Here is a 16,370-nt window from a genome sequence, read left to right as displayed (position 1 = left end):
TTAGTGTAGTTCGACTTCAATAGAATAGGATTCAGAGTTCTGGACATCTAACTGGATCTTCATCAAAGCTGAAACTACTTCTGCCATGCTCAATCTGTTTTCTGGTTCTCGAGCCAAGCAAGAAAAACTTAATTTCACCAAGCGAACTGCAAGTTCAGTTTGATCTATGATAAAACCAAGAGAATTCTTTACTTGGAGGCAAGGATCGATTAGGTCCTCAATCTCAGCATTTGCACTTATTCCATCCACGGCTGACATTATTGTTGCTGACAGAAAAACTTCTTCTCCATTCTCCACGAAGACAGCCTCTTTACCTGTAATAAGTTCTAATAGAACAACCCCAAAGGCATATACATCAATTTTTGGAGTCACGTTCCCATCTCGTAGATACTCAGGTGCCATATAACCTTTTGCTCCAAAAACACAGCTTGTAATCGAATTTCCATTTCTCTCCCTCAGGGCTATTCTTGCAAGACTGAAATTCGCGATCTTGGCTCTTAAATCTCCGTTGAGTAATATGTTGCAACTGTTAATGTCCCCGTGCACATATGCTGGAGAAGAAAAGTTGTGAAGATAATGTAGCCCATTAGCAACATCCAAAGCAATACGTATCAAGTAATTCCAGCTCTGAACATGTGAACGGTTCTCTTTATGGAGCCATTCCTTTAAAGATCCATTTTCCATGAACTCATACACAAGATAGAAATCTCCGTCATGCTCACAAACACCATATAGACTAATCAAATTAAAGTGACTGATCTTACTAAGAATTTCAATCTCCTTTGTCACATCTGTGCTCGTCTTTTTTATGGCTACTGATTTTCCACGAAGAACCCCACGATGAACAGAATTACTCAGCTTCTTCAGTGCAATGAAGTTTCCAGCAGCTGCCTCTAATTCCTCAAATGAATATATTTTCAGCATTTCCCCGATTCCTGCAACTTTATCTAGGATCTGCTCCTGCAATTTTCGCAGCTTTTTCCCCTGCCTACCATTTGAAGTGCCTTCATTTGATCTTTTTTTCCTGTGATAGAAGAAACCAAGAGATAGAGCAAAACAAAAAACTGCAAAAGAAGCACCAGTTCCTATCCCAACATGAAGTCCTTTAGAGGATCTTTTATGCTTTTTCTGTGGAGTAACAGGACTTGGATTGGAAAGAAACGTTTGGTGGTAAGTTCTGATTTGAGAGTTCAAGGGTTCTGTTGGAAGAGGGATCAATATGGTAGTGAAGGGATAAATACATGAATTTTTATCAGAAAAACCATTAGCCTCTACTAAACTTCCGTTGCTAACATTGAACCGACGACTAATTGCAGGAACTTTATCTTTCCAAGTGACCAAGTATGTTAATAGAAACTTGGTGCCATTTACAATCTGTTCATTTGTAGGACAAGCGCATCTAAGGGGCACTTGCAATTTCAAACCTGGATACAAATCCAATTCACCAATTTGATTCTCCCGCATAAGTGCATTGCAAGTGGTTAGCCCCTGATACGTGTTGTTTGCGATTGTGAAATAGGTGTCATCAACAACTTGCGAAACATAAGATGTGTTGGCCTGATAGTATTGACCCGAACAGGAACAAGTTATAGGAACTACAACGTCTTGGTCCGGTGGCAAAGTGTCTGAGTTTGAGATATTATTCAGGAGTGCAAATTCCAAGGGATCCGAAGATGTAAGATTCGAGATGGAAGAGACTGAAACATAAGGAGGTCGTGTTCTGAAAAGTAAGAAAGCCTTGCAGGAAGACTTTGCACCATTGCAGGTATAAAGAAACGCCGAAGATGGTCCTGTTGAATCAGTATTGTTGCATTGCAGAGCAAGATTTTCTGAGTAATTCTGCTGTGCAAGGGAACTCGATAAAAAGAAGTTAAATACGATGAAAAATCCTGGTAGACCATTGCGCATGGTGATCGATTGTAGTTCGAAGAACCAATGAGAAGGCAAAAAGCTCAAAGTACTAATCCCACTGAGGCAGATGGGGTAGCTTTTAAGTTGTAACCAATTTGAAGGAATCAATAATTTATTTGGCAAGAAAAAACTTGCTCCTTAATAAATATTGCCCCGGAAAACATCAACTGTTTCATTAAACAACCGTAGACTGGTCCAACAAACATTTCTGTGCATAAAAATTCTTGAGACCAGACCTATCTGCCTTAACAACAGATGAAAAAGACATTATAGTTAAGAACAAAGAGGAGGCTTGAAATTTCATTCCTCACAATAAAGAATGTTGGCTTAGGTCATAAAAAGCGGTACAAGAGGGAAAATATCATAGAAAATTCTGGTTTTAATGCAAAGCTATTATTACAAAAATTGGCACAGAAGCATATTCTGCACCAAATACTCTGTTGATTTATAGCCTATTGAATACAAAATGTTTACATTAATATTAATTGTAATATAAGAAAAAATGCAGTGACTATTCAAGCCAAAAATTGTTGACTAATTGATTGCAAGTTGCAACATGTAAACTTACAAAAGTATTGATTCCACATAAATTGTCACCTTGTGCTTGTTCTTATTCCTACAGCCGGCCGTCATCCTCTTGTCATCAGTAAAATCTTGACGGCGGGCATACTGTAATCGGAGGCGGAGGCTCTGTCAAACATAGAATTTAAAGCATTGTGTATTATAGAGCATTATCAAAATCCAAACATTCACTTTTAGTATATATGCTGTTTAGTGCATGTTTGTCATAGCTTATAATTATTTATAAGGTGCCTACGGAATTAGCTGGCATATCTATGAAAAAAACAAACGAACTGCGAATATGTTCATCCCAATTAGTATATTTATAATACTAGAGGTCGCTAAACTTTCGTTTTAGTTGCAATCAAGTCACTAAATTTCAATTTCGAGCAATCCAGTCGTAAATCCTACCCAGACAATTGTGATACACTTTCTTAGAGCAACATGCTCAACAGAAGTTGATCCAAACATGACGCGTATGGCTTTTACGGATGCATGAACAGACAAGTATCCTTAGGCTATGCAAGAGAACAATTTTTTTTGTCTATCCTAGATGCATTGAAGCTTCTAACCACTTGTGGAAACAACATCTTGAAGATAACTTCGTTGTTAATCAAGTTGTTGATTTATCTTACAAGTGAACTGATCGTAACAAGTAATAAAATAGTGAGAATGCGTTATCTAACTCACGAGGAATATTGATTTATTTTACAAGTGAACTAATCGTAATAAATAATAAAGTAATGAATATAGTGTCGAACTTATGAGGATTGATTATCTACTCAGTAATTTTAATTAAAAATAACTTCAATCAATAAAAAAACACATTTAAATTTTAGTTTGATTTATAGTATCTAATTGTCTACGAAGATAAATAATTAAAAACAAGCAACTCTTAATCAAGTCATGAAAGGCATTTGGATCTCGAATTCACTGTTGGTGTTAGGCAATTTTGTTGTCAAACGACCTCCCCGGGCGATGATGTAACATCGGTTGTTTATTATCAATCAGCCTCGGCCTAATGATTGATTAGCACATCGACACAATTAACGAGACGACACAATCCATTTTGTTATGGACCGTTCGAAGTAACCTATTTTATAGTGTTGCTCACGGTTCTCGCACCATTCCTTGGAAGGCTATGTTATTATTGTTGAGGCCCAATTATTTGAGTCGAGCCTTTGATCCACCACTTAGCCCTAATTGTAACTTACCTTGTTTGGACAATACTCTTGGCATATATTCCTCTCAACCTCTCGGCCTCCATTTAGAGTGAAAAACCCTCTTTGTGAGCTTCTCTCTCTCGGCCGTTTCTTCCCTCCCTCTCTGTGACCTTTGTGGTTGATATATTGTGAGTATTTTCTTGGCCTTCTTCTTCCCATATCCATAGCAACCGGACCGTGGTGGCACAAGGTGGTATTGGAGTCGTCTCAAGGAATGGTGTCGATGTTTTTGGTAAACTGAGCCCGCTTTTGCACTGCTTGGCTGTGGAATTCGGTCCTACAGGTGGTATCAGAGCTAGTTGAAGCTTTTCCGGCCTGAAATTTGTCAAAAACCGGCTGCAAATCGCGTTTTGGGATTGAGGAACCGCGGCTGCAACCTTGATTTCCGGCCAATCCAGCCACTTTCCGGCGAAACCGAACCCATATCCAGGTTCAGCAGGCTGAGGCGCTCCCTCGGCTGTGGCGCGTGGCGGCATCGGCGGCGGCGGTTCCGGGCGAGCTTCCTTCGGGCAGTTTGCTTATTTTATTCCCCTGAACGCACTGACTCTGTTTATTTTCTGTTTCAGGTTATACAGAAAAAGTTGGACAATTTTGCCCCCGGTGGATCGACGGTTGAATCTGCATATATCTACTGAATTACTTTAGGCCAAGATTGCGGTCCTAAAGCAGTAGATTCGCATCTCTCTCGATAATACGGACTCAGACACGTCCGCTCTGGTAAATTGGCTTAACCCGTTAATTTTTCAGCATTAGCGCGTCACCGTGTGGGGTGACAATAGGTTGGGAGTTATCATTGCTTGGCAACCAATGCTTGTGCTAGAATTAGGGTTATGTGCTCTTGATTGATCTTTTTGATTGAGTATTTGATTTGGGTTTGAAATCAGTTTTGTAATTCTTGGTGATCAAAATTATTGTGGGACTAGTTATCTGCTAGACGTATTTTTTGCTGCATTGTTATTTCCGCTGCTTACTTATTCCGTTAGAAATACCGTGACTTTACCCTTTCGAACATTCCCTTGATCTAAGACCGCGAGTCTTACGAAACCCTGGGAATCTAGAACGGAGTATATTATTGTGACCCCTAGGACTACTTTGTGTGGTTTGATTGTGGTTTGTGCATTTTTGGCTATTGTGTGAAGATGACAACTCATAGTTTTGATTTGGAAATTTTTAACGGAAAGGGTGACTTTGCTATTTGGCAACAAAAAATGAAGGGTATTTTAGTCCAATAAAAAGTTTCAAAAGTCATTAAAGGCAATTTTTCAACTGATTTTTCACAAGAACAAAAAGAAGAAGCCGATGAGCTTGCTTATACCTCAATTATTTTACACTTGTCTGACGCTGTTTTAAGAAAGGTGGGTAAATTAAAAAACACCAAAGAACTTTGGAAGAAATTAGAAGACTTGTATTTGCTTAAATCTACACCTAATAAGTTTTACCTGCTTGAACGTTTTTTCAGTTTTAAAATGGATTCTTCAAAGGATCTGGATGACAATCTAGACGTGTTTAACAAACTGGTGCAAGACATAGTTAATTGTGATGAGATTGTGTCCGAAACTTATGAGACTGTGTCCGAAACTTATAAGGCTATAATTTTGCTAAATGCAATCCCTGATTCCTATAAGGAAGTTAAGAATGCCATTAAGTATGGCAGAGACACGTTAACACCTGAAATTGTCATAGATTCCCTTAGAAGTAAAGAAATGAAAATTAAGGCTGAAAAACATGATAAAAGGAATGGTGAAGTACATATGATGCGGGGTAGAACTCAATTTAGGCAAAATAGTCATGAGGGATATCAAACTAGTGGCGAGTCAAGTGGTAATGGATGGAAAAAGAAGGGCAAAGGTAGGTCCAGATCAAAATTTAGAACTAAGGCGAGAAAATGCTATGGTTGTGGAAACACAGGGCACTTTATAAAGGATTGTCATAAGGAGAAGGGTAAGCTAAAAGCTAAGGAGAGAGATGAGGTAAATGTGTTAGCATCCACTTCTGATATAAGTGGTGGTGAGGTCTATATGATTACAAGTCCAGCTGCATACACTGCTGAATTAAATCTAACTGCTAATTCCCGCATTCATGAATGGATACTTGATTCTGGTGCATCTTTTCATGTGACGTCTGAAAAGAACTGGTTTTGTAAGTTGCATGAATCTAAAGTTGGGCATGTTGTGTTGTGTGATAACTTTGCCTATACTATCGCTGGAATTGGTGACATAAACGTAAAATTTAACACGGGTTTTGTGTATACGTTAAAGGATGTTAGATATATTCCTGAATTGTCTAGGAATTTGATTTCAGTAGGGAGACTTGAGAAGGATGACTTTACTGGTAAAATTGGAAATGGTATGCTAAAAATGATCAAGGGTGCTTTAGTTTCCATTAAGGGAATTAAGAAAAACGATATATACATTACTACTGGGGAAGTGATTAGAGATATGAATTCCTCTATCTCCTTTGTCAAGATTGATCACACACACACATGGCACAATAGGCTTGCTCACGTAGGGGTCAAGGGACTTAAGCTACTTAATGAAAAGGGTGCTTTTGGTAGACTGTGTGTTAGATTTGTCATTTTGTGATCATTGTGTGCTCGGTAAGCATCACAAAACTTCTTTCTCCACGAGTGTTAATAGAGCTAAAGGCATGCTCGAATATGTGCACTTTGACCTTTGGGGCCCTGCCAGTAACCCCACATCGGGTGGTAATAGGTATTTCCTGTCTATTATTGATGACTACACTAGGAAAGTGTGGGTCTATCTTTTGAAGGATAAATCTGATACTTTCAATAGTTTTAATAATTGGAAGAGACAAGTGGAGAACCAGACTGGCAAGAAAATCAAATTTTTAAGGACTGATAATGGTTTAGAATTCTGCAATAAAGAATTTGATATTATGTGCAAAGAAAGCGGCATAACTAGACATAAGACTGTTCCCTACACCCCTCAGCAAAATGGGGTAGCAGAAAGGATGAATAGAACCATACTTGATAAAGTACGTTGCATGATGATCAGTTCGGGTGTTCCCAAGTCATTTTGGGGTGAGGCTGTTATGACAGCTTGTTATTTGATTAATCTTACACCCTCTGCTGCATTGAATGGTGATACTCCACATGAGAGATGGTCTGGTAAACTGAGTGATTACTCGATACTTAGAACATTTGGCTGTACAGCTTTTTCTCATCAAAGTGAGGGTAAGCTGGAACCTAGAGCTAGGAAGTGTGTTTTCTTAGGATACCCCGAAGGTGTTAAGGGTTATAGATTATGGGATAGAAGCCAAAACGGAGTTAAGATCATCATAAGTAGAGATGTCACGTTTAACGAAAAAGAAATGCCGTGTATTAAAGGGAAAACTGAACCCGAAAATGAAGTAGAATCGGGTGAAGAGAGAGACCAATTTAAGGTGGAGTTAGGAAAACTCAGTCCACCTGCCCCTACTGTCTCAAAGGAGGTGGAGACTCAAACTCAGGAACCCGAAGCTGAAAATAGTAACGAAATAGTGACAGAAGAACACTATGAGGAAGAGAACCCCTTAGCTAACTATAACTTAGTTAGGGATAGAGAGAGGAGATAGTCGAGGGAACCTAGAAGGTTTGGTTTTGAATCTGAATTAGCTTTTGCCCAGTCTAGTTATGAGGAACTAGCTGAAAAAGAGCCAAAGATTTTTGAAGAAGCAATAGGCAGTGATCAATCTAATGAATGGCTTAAGGCAATGAAAGAAGAGATGAGTTCTCTGGAAAAGAATCATACTTGGGAGCTAGTACCTAGGCCTAAGAATAAATCAATTGTTGATTGCAAATGGGTTTTTAAGGTTAAGTAAGGAACTAGCAGTTTGGAACCCCTAAGGTTTAAAGCTAGGTTAGTGGCTAAAGGCTACACACAGAAGGAGGGCGTTGATTATAATGAAATTTTCTCACCAGTTGTTAAGTTCACCACTATTAGGGTCATGCTCGCATTGGTTGCACAATTTGACTGGGAACTTGAACAACTTGACGTAAAAACTGCTTTCTTACATGGTGAGCTTGATGAACAAATTTTCATGAATCAACCTAAAGGCTTTAAGGATAAGTCAAAACCTGATTATGTGTGTTTTCTGAGAAGGTCCTTGTATAGGCTAAAACAATCTCCTAGACAGTGGTACAAGAGGTTTGATTCCTTTGTACTCACTATAGGGTTTCAAAGAAGTAAATTTGATCACTGCCTGTACTTTCAACACAATGAGACTGATGATAATTATCTGTTTTTGTTGCTCTATGTGGACGACATGCTTTTGATTGGATCATCCTCTAAGTGGATAAATGACATAAAAACAAAATTAAGTGGTGAATTTGATATGAAAGACCTAGGTAAGGCTAAGAGAATCTTAGGTATTGAAATTGAAAGAGATAGGTCAAATTCTGTTTTGTTTTTGCATCAGTCTCCATATATATCCAAAGTATTGAAAAAGTTCAATATGAGTGAATGCAAACCTGTCACGTTGCCCCTTGCTAATCATTTTGTTCTATCTAAGGAACAATCTCCTTGCAATGAGCGTGAAGTTGAATACATGAGTAGAGTACCTTACTCAAATGTGATTGGTTCCATAATGTATTTGATGGTTTGCACTAGACCTGATTTAGGTTTTGCTGTTAGTACTCTCAGTAGATATATGGCTAATCCGGGACCTGAACATTGGGAAGCGCTAAATTGGCTGTTAAAGTACTTGAAGGGTACTAGTAACGTAGGCTTAAAGTTTAGCGCTAATAGAGAAGACATAAAATTAAAAGGTTTTGTAGATGCTGACTATGCGGGTGATAGGGACGGTAGGAAATCTACTTCATCTTACGTGTTTACCTTATCTAATTCATGTGTAAGTTGGAAATCACAGTTACAACATATTGTTGCATTATCCACTACAGAATTAGAATATATTGCTACCACTGAAGCTATTAAAGAAGCTCTATGGCTTAGAGGTCTACTTCATGAATTATGTGTTCTGAATGATTATGTGGTAGTGTATTCCGATAGTCAGTCATCCATACATTTATGCAAAAACCCTGTTTTTCACGAGCGCACTAAACACATTGATGTAAGACTCCACTTCATTAGAGATATAGTATCTCAAGAGGTGGTAAGACTTGAGAAAGTTCATACCCACTATAACCCATCTGATATGGGGACGAAGGTACTGCCACTGGCAAAGTTTAGGAGTTGCAAGGAACTTCTAAACATTGGGACAGGTAAATGATTTCCAATTTTATTGTTTTTATTAGAGGTGTCACTAATGGGAAACAATTTTCTTTGCAGGTCCTTTGACACCAAGGTGGAGGTTGTTAGGCAATTTTGTTGTCAAACGACCTCCCCGAACGATGATGTAACCTCGGTTGTTTATTATCAATCGGCCTCGGCCTAATGATTGATTAGCACATCGACACAATTAACGAGACAACACAATCCATTTTGTTATGGACCGTTCGAAGTAACCTATTTTATAGTGTTGCTCACGGTTCTCGCACCATTCCTTGGAAGGCTATGTTATTATTGTTGAGGCCCAATTATTTGAGTCGAGCCTTTGATCCACCACTTAGCCCTAATTGTAACTTACCTTGTTTGGACAATACTCTTGGCATATATTCCTCTCAACCTCTCGGCCTCCATTTAGAGTGAAAACCCCTCTTTGTGAGCTTCTCTCTCTCGGCCGTTTCTTCCCTCCCTCTCTGTGACCTTTGTGGTTGATATATTGTGGGTATTTTCTTGGCCTTCTTCTTCCCATATCCATAGCAACGGGACCGTGGTGGCACAAGGTAGTATTGGAGTCGTCTCAAGGAATGGTGTCGATGTTTTTGGTAAACTGAGCCCGATTTTGCACTGCTTGGCTGTGGAATTCGGTCCTACAGTTGGTTATCCTACTTTAATCGCCAAACACTTCTTATTAACCAATTATTATTTTATGTTGACAATCGATATTCTTTATACGTTAATTTTTCTTCTTACGACTAAATTACATCTTTATGAATGATACTAATAGATAAACGCGTAATACAATTCTAATATATCAATTAAGCTTGCATTAAACATACAAATATCTATATATCTTATAGAACCAAGTATTGCTTGTTATTTGACCTAGATATGCTTTGAAAGTTGCGCCTTGAAATGTACAAAGTTTGTCCTCGATTTCATGTCAAAAACACAAGATTTCTTGATATGGGAGGGACAAGTCGAGATCTAGGTTTGCAAACCTGCAATTGGATTTGCAAAACAAGCTGCAGGGAGTTTGTTCCCCTTAAGTGCTTCAGCTGAGGTCGACATTTGCTATGTACGACCTGGGTCAATAAGTTTAATAGAATTTGCACTTGGTCTCTCATCTTTTGATCTCATGACTTTGGTCCTTGAACTTGCAAGAATGTTCAAGTCGATCCCCAAGGTTCTTAATTCGTCCTTTTTTTATCCCTTAAGCTTGTGAAACCATCCAATGAACTATCCAAAGCATTCAATCTAGTCCTCGTACTTCCCATTTTTCACACAAACCCATCATTTGTTGCCAATTAAGCTTCAAACAATCATTGACTTTTTGCTTGATTCAACTCCAAATTGGGGTACTAACCTAGGAAAAATTATATACTATTATGAGTCAAAAAATGATAAAATATTAAGTAGATTTAAGAGTTTGGATGAGTGTGCAAATACTTTTATTACAAGTCAATTATAAATGATCCATTTATGCTACGGAACTAACCACACAGTCTAAGTCATTGCTTTCAAACTGTGCAATGTTCCATTACGTCGAATTAACGTTTGACATACTTGATAATATTCAATGGATTTTCACTTCTTTCATTGGATCCATGTTTTGGTTTTTGTGATGAGTTGAGATTAATTAGAGCACGTATTGTGTCATATTGGGAAGCGGATGTAAAGCAATTCTAATTTGTTACTATTTCTTAAAATTATATAAAATATATCTATTAATTAAATGTTAAAATAAGAATTCGACGAAAAACTTGAAAAATATAAGCCCCGTTCGATCCTCATTATTTCAATTTATAATTTTAGGAATAATATTTTTTTTGAAGATTGTGTGGTTAAAAAAAAAAGGAATTTTTTTTAATTTACGTGTAATATTATTTTATGAAAGATTATGTGGTTAAAATAAGAGAGAAAATTATAATTAGATATAATGGGCCAAATGGGGGCTAAATATGACCATTGGTGTAAATGGCCCACTAGAAATCAATTTCAAAGATCAATTTTTACCCATGACAATCCGATTAAAAAAGATGGGTGGGTATATTGCCACCACAATTTTTTTGTGATATGCTATCATATTTTAATTACAATTAAACTTACCAATTTTTGTTCATTGTAGCAATTATTTTTTTAATATTTTTTCTTCAAATTCTTATCTTCGACCTTCCATTAATTAGTACTCTTGTCTTTGATGATAATTTATATCAAAATATTTTATTTTCATATTTTGAAATGAGGAAAAAATATTTTTTGGGACTTTTTTTTTTTTAAATATGATGAAAAAAAGTTGTTTTATGTCATTTCATTGAATTTTTAGACATAAAATTGTTATTACATATAAAATATGTTAACTAATAGAAAGTTTGACAATAAGAATGACTTGAAAAATCGTTAGGGATATAGGTGTTATATTGAGAAAAACTAAGAATTTTAATTATATTTAAAAGGTGGTGCAAAAAATAAAAATAGTGCTAGTTTTATAATTACCCAAAAAAACCGTGAACTCCGAAAATGCCCCTGCATATTTCAGTAATACCACGATCGATGACGACCATACGTTATCCTCATCTAAATCCAACCAACCCTCCAAAAAAATAAAAATAAAAATAAAAAAAATTCTCAAAATCCACGAAAACATGAACCAAACAAAAACCCAAGAAAATAAAAAAAAAAAAAGAAAAACAGAGAAACACTCCCTACGATCAAAATCTTCTGACCATTTTTGCTCGCTCTCTCTCTCTTCAATGGAAACCATTCTCTTCCCTCACTCTTTCTGTCCACTTTTCAAGGCTCCTCCTTTTCCATCTCCCTCTCTTCGACCCAAATTAAGTTCTTGGCTCAAACCCATTTGTTGCACCCTTAAAAATCAATCTGTTAAGCAATCTTTTACCACACCCACAAGTTGGTTTTCTCCAGTGCATCATGGATTAGCAGCGCTTGCCATTTCTTTGGCGCTAAACCTTTGCCCAATACTGCCTAATGGATCTGCATTGGCATCTGAATTTGACGTTTTAAATGATGGTCCTCCAAAGGATACATACGTTGTTGATGATGCAGGTGTTCTCAATCGTGTGACAAAGTCTGATTTGAAGAGATTGTCGTCGGATGTGGAGTCGAGAAAAGGATACCACATTAACTTTGTCACTGTCCGCAAGCTCACTGTAAGTGATTCTATTTGTTTTGCTGCATGTGTTATTGTGTTGGAATAATTAATTATTTCATATGTGGGCTTCATATTGGATTGCAAATTTTACGGGTTAGATGTATGGCTCATAATGATATTTGTGTTTGGATCAAATTTATTAAGTGATCAATTGAGCCTTTTACACCTTACGAGTTGTAATTAATTTTATATGGTAGTTTAAAGTACGTGGGCCGGAAATAAACCCAAATTAGAATTCTAGTCGTAATGGGATGGCTTAAATTATTTTCTATATATAAAAGTTAGGTCCCCTCTCCTCTTCATATATTTTCATTAGCTTGCCCCATTGATGGCTAATACTTTTGTGAGGAGCAAGGAGAGGAAGATTTTGACTGTTATTACAACTACTATTCATATCAACAATGACTTCTGCGGGTATGAATTTGATTTATTAATTTATTATTTGGTGATTCTTGATTTTTAGCATGATTACAGATTAAAATTTAACAATTGGTATCAGAATCTTCGTGCTAAGATCAGAATCCTTTATAAAAACAACACAAATTTAAATTACCTACTGACCATTAAAACTTGTTACGAGAAAGAAACAAAGGTATGCCCAACGTCAAATTTTTTTTTTTAATCAGTTTTTTCTGGTGAAATTGCCAATTGTCATTATTATTATATTTCTCTACAAGTACCAAGAATAATGTGTTGTAGTTTTATTAATTCACGCAGTCAACCAATTTTCTTGCTTTTATCTCTTTCTGTGTATGTATGGCATTCATCTTATTTATATACACAAAATTCCATGACATGATTGACTGTCCACCATATTGTGTTGGAAAGAGTAAAACAAAAACCAAACCAAAACCATACATGAATCAAATTTTTCTCTGTTTGTAAATATCTATATATGTTGCATCTATAGGTTTTGCAGCTTTTTTGCATCCACAGGGTTTGGATTTTGCTTTTGCTAATTAGAGAAAAATTCAGATTTCTGAATTTAAACATGAACTGAATGATTGTTGAAGTTAGGGTTTCTATTGGAGTGAAATTCTGGTATAATTTAGCTCCCGGTTGAGTGAAACAAATAAATAAATGAATAAAATTATTGCTATTTTTTTTTTTTGTGGAAATTAAGATTTTCGCATCGTGGATATCATAAACTTTTATTGGATGCACGGAAAAGTTTTATATTTTGGATTTTGGAGCATGTTTTGGTCGGCTATGGTAGATTTCGGGACGGGAGCCTCTCTTGCAATTTATGAGATTAGAGGCTCCTTTTCTGCAATTGAAAATTGGGGTCAAAAATTGGGGTCAGGTTGCAATTATTTAAAGGGAGGGCCTGCTTGTAATTTGAGAATTTGGAGGACCTAGTTTTAATTTTAAATTTAGGGTTAATTTCAAATGGTTTTAAATTTGAGCTTGCAAAGGTTTTGACCCTTAAATTTCAATTTTGACCCAATTAATGACCAGATTAAAATTATATTTAAAAAAAATTTAATTGTGATTTTTTATATTCTCATCAAAATGTTTGTGCATTTAAATGTCACTATTCTGTGTGTGCTTAAAATATATATATATATATATATATATTGAAATTTTGTTGTTAATTTCATCTCTCAATCACATATGAATTTTTACCTTTCATCAATTGCCGATTATAATTTAATACAGAATTATTATTCTGTGATTAAATTTTTCATGGGCTTTTGAGACGATCCTTATTTTCCCACAAAGAGAAATATTTTGAAATAAAAATAGGTGGTAGCTGCTAAAGTGGCACACTCATTATTATTTATTCGATTTTCTCTACAATAATAAATATATATTTGCACAACAATTATGATTGATTGCATATAAAATCTTGCCCAAAAGTGTTGTTATATGTGATATTTTTGAAAAATGGCATAAGGCAGTTAACGAGCTTATCTTGGTCTAAAAATTTCCCTTCTGCCCAAAGGTGTTGGTTGTTTCGAAAATTAATGTAATTTTGTTAACTAACTATGTGATGTGTTTTTAAGAGTACCTTATAGCATGTTGTATTGTCAACCCAAAGGTGACTTTATGATGATGCACCTAGGCTCTTACTGTAATAAAATTCATATGTTTCGATTTAAATTACGGATTATCTAATTAATTGCCCATATTAATTAGTTAGATATTTCATCATCCATTTGATTGCATGCATTATGTTTGGATGATATTAAGTGTGATATTTTACGTTTCCACAGTTTATAATGCCTCATCTCTTTCGAATCAATTGTCTGCTATTGAAACTTTGACTGGGAATAACTATGTAAGATGGAAACGAGACGTAGAAATAGCACTTGGTCTTTTGGGCTTGGATTTTGCAATGGAGAAAAAGCTTGAAAAACCCACAGATAAGAGTACCGTTGAATATGTAGCCGAGCATGAAAAATGAGAAAGGGCTAACAAACTCTGTTTGAAAATCATTAAGCGATCGATATCTGATTCCATTCTAGGTGTCATCCCTGATAATGAAAATGCCAAAAGTTTTATGGATGCCATAGGAGAAAAATTTGTTGAGTCTGATAAAGTCGAAACTGGGGATCTGATGGATAAATTGATGAGCATGAGATATGATCGCACAAATGGTGTTAGGGAGCATGTCATGAAAATGATAAATATATCATCTAAACTAAAGGCTCTTGACATTCCCATTGTGGAGCCTTTTCTAGTCTATCATGTTTTGAATAGCCTTCCTAGCAAGTTTAATCAGCTTAAGGTTGCTTACAATGCTCAGCGGGATAAATGGAATTTGAATGACCTCATAGCAGTGTGTGCCCAAGAAGAGTATAGGATGCACCGTGAAACTGTTGAAACTATACAACTAGCTTTTCAACCATCACAGAATAATGGGCCTTCTCATAATCATAAATCTTAGTTTCATAAGGGTAATAAGTCCAATCGAAGTCAGCAGAATAATAATTTTAGTGGTCCCAAAGCAGTTATAAAGAAAAATGATCAATGCAACTTCTGTAAAAAGAAGGGTCATTGGCAGAAAGACTGTTTTAAGTTCAAGACTTGTTTGGAAAAGAAGAAGAGTTCTTCAGGTATTCTCTTGGCCTTAGTTTGTTTTGAGTCTTCTTTAGTAGATGTACCTTTGAATTCTTGGTGGTTAGACTCGAGAGCTAGTATTCATATTGCGAATTCCTTGTAGGGGTTCATAAGCAAACGGAGGCCAAGAGAGAATGAAGTAAGCTTGAGCGTTGCAAATGAATTCCAAGTGAAGGTTGAATTCATAGGAGTAGTGAAGTTAACTTTAGAGTCTGGTTTTTATCTTGTTTTGGAAAATACAGTTTATGTACCGCAGATGAGACGGAATTTAATTTCTATACCAAAGCTTAATGCTTGTGATTTTACATTTAATTTTGGTAATGGAATGATTAAGTTATTTAATTATTCTCGTTTGATTGGGAATGACATTTTCTGTGATGGTTTATATAAATTATTTTGGCTTCTTTTGGTGATGTCTCGTGCGTTACAAATGTATCAAAGAAAAGGGCTTTAATTCGTGAATCATCCTCTATGTTGTGGCATAAGCGATTGGGTCATATTTCTAAGGATAGAATGGAAAAATTAGTAAAAGATGAGATACTTCCTTTCTTAGACTTCTCCGATTTTGACACCTGTATAGATTGTATAAGAGGAAAGTTAACTAAGTCTACGAGGAAGGGTTCGACTAGGAGTAATGGAATTTTGGACATAATTCAAGGTTCAACTAAGAGTACTGGTATTTCAGACTTGATACATACTGATATCAGTGGACCTCTGCCTTCCACTAAATATGGGAACAAATAGTTCATAACCTTTATTGATGATTTTTCACGATATGGATATGCCTACCCAATTAATGATAAATCCCTTACACTTGACAAATTAAAGATTTTTTAAAATGGAAGTAGAGAAACAATGTAGAAAAAGTATCAAAGTTGTAAGGTCTGACTATGGTGGTGAGTACTATGGGAAATATGACGAGTCTGGTCAAAATATGGGTGATTTTGCAAAATTTTTACAAGAGTGTGGAATAGTACCCCAATACACCATGCCAGGGACACTTGAGCAGAATGATGTTTCTAAAAGACGTAATCGAACTCTTAAAGATATGGTTAGAAGTATGATGAGTAGAACAAATTTACCTGAATATTTGTGGGGTGAAGCCTTGAAAACAGCTATGTATATTTTGAACAGAGTTCCAAGTAAAGCTGTTGCAAAGACACCTTTTGAATTATGGACAGGATGTAAGCCAAGTATGGCTCACTTTAAAGTTTGGGGATG

General features: G+C 36.1%; 3 protein-coding genes across 3 annotated transcripts in view; 2 read left to right on the top strand and 1 right to left on the bottom strand.

Annotated features, from left to right (window-relative positions):
* Nucleotides 1-1,908, bottom strand: LOC111366915 (lysM domain receptor-like kinase 4). Its single transcript, XM_022987597.1, has one exon. It carries the CDS (start codon nt 1,906-1,908, stop codon nt 1-3), a length of 1,908 nt encoding a protein of 635 aa, XP_022843365.1.
* A 9,680-nt stretch (nt 1,909-11,588) lies between these two features.
* Nucleotides 11,589-16,370, top strand: part of LOC111367929 (UPF0603 protein At1g54780, chloroplastic-like) — an 8,920-nt gene continuing 4,138 nt past the window's right edge. Inside the window, exon 1 of the mRNA XM_022989045.1 lies at nt 11,589-12,084. Coding sequence (XP_022844813.1) covers nt 11,668-12,084 — 417 coding nt within the window. The 5' untranslated portion in view covers nt 11,589-11,667. The remainder of the gene's footprint in view (nt 12,085-16,370) is intronic.
* On the top strand, nt 14,553-15,791 carry LOC111367930. The gene is made up of 2 exons (XM_022989046.1): nt 14,553-15,145; nt 15,253-15,791. The coding sequence occupies exons 1-2, from the start codon at nt 15,053-15,055 to the stop codon at nt 15,601-15,603; spliced, it is 444 nt and encodes a 147-aa protein (XP_022844814.1). The 5' UTR covers nt 14,553-15,052; the 3' UTR covers nt 15,604-15,791.

This window comes from Olea europaea, chromosome 18 (assembly GCF_002742605.1).
Source record: "Olea europaea var. sylvestris chromosome 18, O_europaea_v1, whole genome shotgun sequence".
In the NCBI taxonomy this organism is placed as follows: Eukaryota; Viridiplantae; Streptophyta; class Magnoliopsida; order Lamiales; family Oleaceae; genus Olea; species Olea europaea.
Note: the sequence above shows the minus strand (reverse complement) of the source record. Positions and strands in the feature narration are given on the sequence as shown.

What these genes read in the sequence shown, in the direction of transcription:
- LOC111366915 (XM_022987597.1), bottom strand. Translation starts at nt 1,908, where the DNA reads ATGCGCAATGGTCTACCAGGATTTTTCATCGTATTTAACTTCTTTTTA.
- LOC111367930 (XM_022989046.1), top strand. Translation starts at nt 15,053, where the DNA reads ATGATCAATGCAACTTCTGTAAAAAGAAGGGTCATTGGCAGAAAGACT. An exon ending in AAAGAAGAAGAGTTCTTCAG is followed by an intron (nt 15,146 to 15,252) that starts GTATTCTCTTGG and finishes AATTCCTTGTAG; the next exon opens with GGGTTCATAAGCAAACGGAG.